The sequence below is a fragment of the Benincasa hispida genome, chromosome 8, assembly GCF_027475165.1.
Source record: "Benincasa hispida cultivar pf3 chromosome 8, pf3_genome.v1.1, whole genome shotgun sequence".
Classification (NCBI taxonomy): domain Eukaryota; kingdom Viridiplantae; phylum Streptophyta; class Magnoliopsida; order Cucurbitales; family Cucurbitaceae; genus Benincasa; species Benincasa hispida.
Window position 1 is genome coordinate 23,121,729 of NC_143485.1, and position 8,369 is coordinate 23,130,097.

At 39.3% G+C, this 8,369-nt stretch overlaps 1 protein-coding gene and 1 non-coding gene across 2 annotated transcripts; one reads left to right on the plus strand and one right to left on the minus strand.

The window, feature by feature from the left end:
* Positions 1-565: 565 nt before the first annotated feature.
* On the plus strand, positions 566-985 carry LOC150034438 (uncharacterized). The gene is made up of 2 exons (XM_090316732.1): positions 566-755; positions 801-985. Exons 1-2 carry the CDS (start codon positions 566-568, stop codon positions 983-985), a joined length of 375 nt encoding a protein of 124 aa, XP_090172858.1.
* A 6,908-nt stretch (positions 986-7,893) lies between these two features.
* Positions 7,894-8,000, minus strand: LOC150034439 (small nucleolar RNA R71). Its single transcript, XR_016531637.1, has one exon. It is a non-coding gene; the product is annotated as a small nucleolar RNA R71 (small nucleolar RNA).
* Between the last annotated feature and the right edge of the window lie 369 nt (positions 8,001-8,369).

Genomic DNA, 8,369 nt, shown 5'->3' on the forward strand with positions numbered 1-8,369 from the left:
TCGCTCTTCTAGACTATGGCTATTCGGCAAGGACACCTCTCTCAAAGTTTAGCACAAGCAAATGCGTTGACACAAGAGGCCGCAATAAATTGCGTTCAATGCGGAGAGGGGCACTCAGTGGAAGTCTGCCTGTTGAATCAATAGTCCATATACTCTATTCACAATGAATCATTCGACAACACCTACAACACTGGTTGGCGGAATCACCCAACTTTCAGTTAGGAAGAGAATCACAACCAGGGGGTCACGGTAATCATAAGAGCAACCATCCCGAGAATCGAGGTAATCCTTCGGTTTTCATTAATTAGAATCACGGCCAAGTTAATCTTCAAAGTATATAACCCTACGACCAACCATCCTCTTCTGACACCCCTTGTAGTACCTCGTCTTTGGAAACATTATTGAAATGGTATATTAAGAAGAACGAGGTAATCAAGCAATCACAAGCTTTCTCCTTCAGAAATTTGGAGGTACAGATTGAACAGCTTGCGATTGAACTTAAGAATAAACCACTTGGTATGCTGCCTAGCAGCTCGGGAGCATCAGAACCGTGCAGTAAAGAACAATGTCAAGTAGTGACATTGAGAAGCGACAAGACAACGATCCCCGTGTCGCCAGTGCGGGGGAAGTCTGGAAGCTGCAATTGGATGAGCTGGTCGAGTGGCGAATGAATGCCTACGAAAATGCTAAGCTTTATAAGGAGCGAACCAAGAAGTGGCATGACGACCACATAAGCAACCAGACATTCTTCGAGGGTTAACAAGTACTTCTGTTTAACGCGCATTTGCGATTGTTTCCAGGGAAGTTGAAGTCCCGCTGGTCTGGGCAATTCCGCATCAAGACTATCTTTCCCCATGGCGCAGTGGAACTAACAACTGAAGATGGAAGCAACACATTCAAAGTCAATAGTCAACAAATTAAGCCCTACTATGGGGGAAATGTGGAACGACGCATGGAGACCATCGACTTAGGCAAGCAGGATTGACTTCTTGAAGGGAAGCTATTGCGGTAACTCTGAAAAACTTCGTTCAATCTGCATCCCTACATCTATGTTTAATTGCTTTCTTTACAGCTTTCCTTTACGGTTTTCTACATTGCATTATTTACTGTTTACTAGAATTAGCCTTTGCTACTTTACGAGTTTACTTTTAGTTTAATTCAATTGTGTTATTTCCATGCTTAAGTTCTTTAGTTTTTTGCATTAGTTGTGTGGTTTTTAAATTTCTGTGAATGACAGAACAAAAAGAAAATGAACACTGCAAAGTCTTCTCGATTTGCATTATTAATGAATTAAAAAGAAAATTAAGAAAATTGGTGTGCATTGTGATGATGGGTGCATCTTGTGCTGACACGATACACTTTGCGACCATCTTACAAAAATGCATTGCGTTGAGAGGTCTGTTGCGCGCGTATGTATTTTTTGCCCGTTTTTAGCGAAAGCGCGCTATGTCGAGGTAGTGTTGCACCAGTAGAAATACCGTGCGCCCGTCCTCCAAAAATGCACTGAGTTGAGGGGTGTGTTGCGCTAATGCATGCGTTGTTGCCCGTCCTCTACAAATATGCATTTGCAGTAATAGATACACTGTGTTAATCTTTAACCTGCACCTGTCTAAATAAAATACAAAGGATAAATTCATTTCATTATTTTTTATGTATAGAAGCTATACCTTGATTCTTTTGTACATGCTTAAATTTTGTATTGCGATATTTGTAATTCTTTGTATACTTAGTTAATGTTAATACAACTGAGTAACTATTCTTTTCGTATGTGTTAGCCTTAATACTTATAATCCTTTGTCAATTATTGTGATGTTCTTTGTCTTATATGATGAGTAATATGCATACCTTTAGCAGCATTTCTCACACTTTGCACTTTCTGACTAACACTTAGATAATTCATAGCAATCGCACTACTTTACCTTTTATATTTCAAGACTCTGCTCAAACCTTCTTTTCAAAATTTAGACTAAGTGTCTTGTCTATTATGTCCAAAACAACGCAATGAGGACCTTGCGAATCTCTAAATTTGGGGGTGGGGAAGGTCTGAGCAGATGCGATCAAGTGGATGCGGTCATTAGGAAAATGTGTTCATTATCATTAAAAAAAAATTATTTTCATACCAACTCCAATGTCAATGTAAGGGAAAATCCCAACCTGATAAGAGTTAAGTCGTGAAAGGAACCTGCTCGTAGTTGGATGTTCGCATGACACCCGTACGAGCAAACCAGAACGAAGATGGGTTTCTAAGATCGACACAATATGAAAAAGAGAGAGAGAGAGAGAGAGAGAGAAATAAAGAATATAAGAGACAACTCCTTTTACCAGCAAAAGTAAAACTTAGCTGAAAATCAAGAGTTGAAGGTGAGATTGGCACACAACCATAGTTGGATGTTCGCATGACACCCATGGGAGCAAGCCAAAACAAAGTGTGTAACCATGATCAACAGTATAATAAAATGATGCAAACCAGACCACCGATAAAGACGCAACTAGTTGTTTTTGCAAGAAGAGGTAAACATTATTTTAAAAACAAGAAGGGAATTTTTGAGTAGAGGTTTGTTGTATAAAAGAATAAAGTAAAGCATGTTGATGAATTATTAAAGGATAGAAGGAAATCGCGTTGTTAAGCAATGTTGTATAAGGGGAGCATTCGGAGAAACCAATCGGCACAAAGTTAGGATAGGAATTGAGCGGAAATTGCTTTAGTCGAAGAAATGCTTGAGGACAAACATATATCTAAATTTGAGGGTGTAATAACTTGTAGAAATACAAGTTATTTATACTATTTTATTTAGATATTGCGGAAAAAAGAGAGGAATGTTGCGTCGATAGTATACAAATTGGCTAAGAAATACAAAAATTATGAAATGTCGTAAATACACCCACTAATACCATTGCGATGGCGAATAGAATGTTTCAGTTTCTGTTTTGCAGGAAATGGGTCACCGCATGTGTTCATGGCTCGAAGACAAAATAAACAATGCATCTACGTCGCATTGCGCCCATCAATCAAAAACGAGGAGATGATCAATGCAATGATAGCACATACGACAATCGATCTTGAGCTTTAGCGATCAACGCAATCCCAACGCATGCGGTAATAAAAAACAACACCGCATGCGGCGATAGATCGAAGATGTGAAGAGCAACGCATTTGCGGAAGATTCTGACAAGTGTGCAGCTTTTAGTTGTGCATTTCTGAGGGACTGATTGCGTAACAGAAGGGAATTTTCCATTCCGCCATTTCAGGAACTACTATAACTATACAGTGGGGACCACAAATTTCAAAAGCCAAAGCCTCGCCATAAATAGCTTCTTCAAATTCGCTTAAAGGGATATAGATACACCTAGTTACAGAGAGATACTGATATTGAGAGAGAGGCTGGTCTGAAGTGACCACAGAGTAAATTCCGCGGAACTTCGAGCAGAGAATTCTTCAATTCCAGAAGTTGAAGCTCTGTGCAAAGGTCAATTCTACTAGGAAAGCAAGCCTGAGAGGGAAGCTTTCCTCTCCACTACTTCCATACTCCGTCAAGCACAAATCTCTGATTGGGATCTGTGTCAAGACGTTGACACTCTTTCCGTATTTCTTTCTATTCTCTATTTCATCCTCTATATTCATCTTCTTTAATCCTTCATTCACAACATGTATCAAACGCTTAATTTTAGAATTAAATGTTATCATCGTCACCATTATCATCTCTCTGTCTCTTTCCATATATTCATAATCCATTTTCTCCATGATGTGTTCTTAATCTCCAGGGTGAAAAGCGAGAATTAAGCAAGTGGGTTAATTTGTGTTAAGGAATTAATTAAGTTTAGCTAAAGAATGCTTCACGCATCTTCACTTGTGAGAGCAGAAGTGAAGATGTTATTCCGCCTATCGAGAGAAGGTTGGAAGAATGCGTTAACTAAAGCAAGAAGTATTTCTTGAGATCGGTATGCCAGAAGTATTTCCACGTTTATCTCTATTTCAACATAGACATATGGGAACGTGGCCAATCACTGAGAGGTGTATGCCAAGAGAAAGTGGAACCTTAGTTGCATCCTTAACATGATTAACAAACTTGCGATGTTTTTATTTTTTACTCTTTCTCTTTCTGCTTCATTCATAAAACTTGCCATCACATGCATAGATTCTTTTGTACAACTTCACAGTCAGTCCTCGACCTCAGTGTCATGTATCATGTATCTTGCATCATGTATCATAGTAGTTTAGGAATTTACTTTACAACACATTTTTATTTTATCAACGCATTTTTACTTTCATCGTAATTTATATTTTTGTACAAACCAACATTCTTTATTCATTAGTAAAATTGGTTGCATGTATCACATAAGTATTGAATTAACGACAACAATCCCCGTATTCGACCTCGAATCACTCTGAGAAACTTGCATTGGAATTATACTTGGTTTCAATACAAGGAAACTTGTGACACGCACTACTTCATCGCATACTACGAGCATATCACTATCATCGCATACTCTTAGAACGTAGTATAACATAAATTATCTTCATCGCAAAGCACTTGAGCGCATTTAGCACATCATTCATTTCATCATCACAGTGCATGCATGATAAAGGAAAAACTAATTTTTTTACCGTTTTAGTTTGCTACATGCTTCATATGTCTATGCCGCATGATTAAGTATGCGATACTCTAGCAATCTTACTTAGTTGTTAAAATGAAAGTAAATGATGAAAAGAAGAGATAAATGAAGATGAAATCGAAGGAACTAGAGAAATGCATTGATCATAAAATGTATTAATCTCTTAAGCCACAATATAATACAATACAAAGATAGAAGAGATATGGAGGGCTAGATGGGAATGTCTTGCTTCCATCAGATGTGTGTCAAGGCTGCCGGTGGTGCCATGGATGGGCGGTGGAGTAGTCTCTCTCGAGATCTATCTCCTGCGAGGCTCCGGTCGTCACTCAAAATGGTAGGAGGAATAAAGAATTGTCAAGAATTTCTTCTCACGCTTTTGTCTGGATCACAAGGATCTGCCCGAAGGCAGAAGCTCGGATCATTTGAAGTTATGCTCTAAGGCTTCTATTTTTAGAGCTTGATCATCGAGAACATTAATTTTAAAACTCGAACCCTAATTAATTTATGTAAGCAAGTGTAAGTTATGTGATGTCTTCCAATGAGTTGTATTCAGATTATGTTTTGGTTAGGAGTGATGGAGGAAGAAAGTAAACTAAGGAGCAAGAGAACTCTCGAATGGCTATATAGGAAAGAATGGTCAAATTTTGGCTAAGTATGGGAAACAAAGAGGAGACCATGCTATCCTATGAGATTTAATGTTGAATTGTGCTGTGATAGAGTGGGAAGAAAATGGCTTAATGAAATCTCAGCCATCAATCTTCATTAGTGGGCTAAGTGGCTGTGATTCAAGAACTAAAGCAATCAGTGTCGTCAGTGCACATGGCCAGGAAAGACTGTCATAAAGGACCTTAGTACTCCTTTCTTCAAAGGAATCTAATATTATTGAGTGGTCTCAAGGAGATTTCATGCAAGAAGTTTGGCAGTCGCATAGGAAGAAAGGTGAAATTCATTTAAATTGTTTGGACAGATTACTCGGGCCATTGATAACAGGCAGAAATGCGCGTTATTACAATACTAAGTTATTAAACAATGAAGGTTTGCATTGATAAAATATGCTAGATTGTGTCCAAAAAGCATTCAGTTTATAACATTGCGGTCGTATGCATTCATCGCATAGAAACAGTTAATTTTTGTATTTTTATGCAGAATATGCATTGATGCAAGGAAGAAAGCGCGATCACAAGAAATCATTGGTCGAGCGCAGCATTACCACAAGGCTTTGCAGTGATTTGTGTTCGCAAACATCTGCTCAAGAAAGATTGCCGCATAGAGCCCGCGCAACTTGGTGGGTACATCTGGCTGAAAAGCATAATTAATCACGATGGGATAGAAAGCTGATGACGGTCGAATCCGAATTAAGTTGATAAGTCGCTAACGATAAAAAGTACACTCAGTTTTTCGATGACAAATATTTCGCGCATCAGTCAAAGAATTAAAGCCATCCCATCTGTGCAATCATAAGAGAGAAGCCTCCTTTCACCTTGAAGCTCAATAAATACCAAGGGCATCCTTTAGAAAAGGGGTTCACCTGTTCACCTATTCACCAGTTCAACAGTTTAGCAAGTTTTTGTTCATAGTTTAGCCTATCCATAGTTTTCTTTTATTTTTAAGAAGGCAGAGCAAAAGAAGAGTCGAGACGCCCGAAGATCGCTCAGGGCAACTCGAGAGAGAACCCAGAGGCATAGAAAGCAGAGAGCGGGCCAACTCTCGCGAGAGCTCGATTATCTTTTGAACACGAGTAGAAAAGACATTGTAAAAGCCTAGGAAGCAAGAGATTGCTACCAGGCTCTTTATTCTCTTCTTGTATTGTTATTTCGTACTTCAACATTATATTTATACAATGGAAGTTCTTATTCTACATTTGTTCACTCTCTTAGCACGCATGTGTAGCTAAACTTACTAAATGGGTTGAGAAGAACTAAGGTAACATGACCTAAGATTTTCATTGCTTGCGATTATCTTGTTTTATGCCGTGCTAACATCCCTTTAGAGCTACTTGAGAGAGAGTCTAAAAAAAGAACCTAATACTTGAGAGAGCTAGGTTAGAATCTAGACTCAAGAGAGCAAGATTAGAACTGCATAAACAAGAGATAGAGACTTAGAGATAAGCTTTGTTTGCCAACATACATCGCATGCACCCTAGAAATAGGTTATGATATTATGTGGTCGCCTTATATGTGTGTGTCATTTTGTCATCACATGGATAAGAATAGAGGCTTGTGTGTAGGTCCTATAGACTCATCGCACACTGTGTTCTAGCCTTAGAAGTCGTAGCATTCGCATCGAGAGGTAGTTTACTATTGTATGTATGTTACATGGTCACATAACATGAACGCATCCTAGAAAGTGTTAGCCGAACCCTTCTCAACCCGTTCACCGCATACTCATTGCATCTTCCGTTTATCAACTCTTTTCAAAACTTCGCCACATTTGTTTATTTTTATCACTGCAAATAACAACACCAAACAACTATTTGAGTTACCGGTTACCGCAAATTTTTCTTGAAAATTACCACCGCGAACTATTTTCCCATGTCCCTGAGATCGACTTTGGACTTACCAGGAAACTCAGTGGGGTTTATACTCGAATTCTGTTAAGAAATCTTGATTGCTCAACGCATTTCATCACCGCATTTCATCCCACATTTTCACCTCATAAAATAACGCATCAATTTTTTGGCGCTGTTGCCGGGGACTTCGGAAAATCAGTGTTCTAACGGTAATTTTTCTGATTTCTTTGTAGCTCTCAATCTCTAGTGACTTACGACTCGGAGATTGAGAGAACATTTCGACACAGACTAAGAGAAAACCCCAATAATAAGAAAGAAGACCAAGAATGGTGGAACAACCGGAACCAAGGCCTGCAAACGCGAACAATATAATGGCTAACCCCATCCTTCTGACGAATGACTACAATAGACCCATTCGGGACTATACGTCACCCAACCTCTATGATTTATCTCCAGGAATCATGAGGCTAACACTAGATGGATCGAGGTTTGAAATGAAGCTGGTAATGTTGCAGATGATCAAGGCTCTAGGCAGTTTGGAGGGAGGCGTGGCGAAGACCCGCACACCCACCTCTGGAGCTTCATAGAAATCTGCAACACTTTTTTGTTCCCGAATATCTCTATCGAAGAAGTTCGACTAACTCTGTTTCCATTTTCTTTGTGTGATCAGGCAAAAAAATGGGCATATTCTCTCGAACCGGGAGAGAACTTCGTAGGAACAAGTGTCGGAAAAGTTTATGAAGAAGTATTTCCCACCAACCGAGAATGCCAGAAGAAGGAAATTAATAACAAATTTTGAACAAGAAGATGACGAATCGCTCAACGATGCTTGGGCGAGGTTTAAGCGACTGGTAAGAGACTGTCCACATAATGGTTTACCAGACTGCCTGTAGATGTAGACTTTTTACAAAGGACTGAACCCTGCTTCTCAGACCGCTGCCAATGCGGCAGTAGCTTGTGGTCTGCTTGACAAAACATATGAGGAGGCGAAGAGTAAACGTGATCATACAACCTCGATATGCTTCATGAAAACTAATCCCTACTCTGATACATACAACCTCGGGAGGAGAAACCACCCAAATTTCGCGTGGAAAACTCGACAATAAAGCTTTCAACCAGTGGCACAAAAAGGAGGGCCACCCGGATTTTTCCCACAAAATGACGGTCAAACGAGCAATCATGCCAGTAGTTCGCAAACATTGCAATCTTCGTCCTTAGAGAGCTTGTTGAAGCAGTACATTGAAAA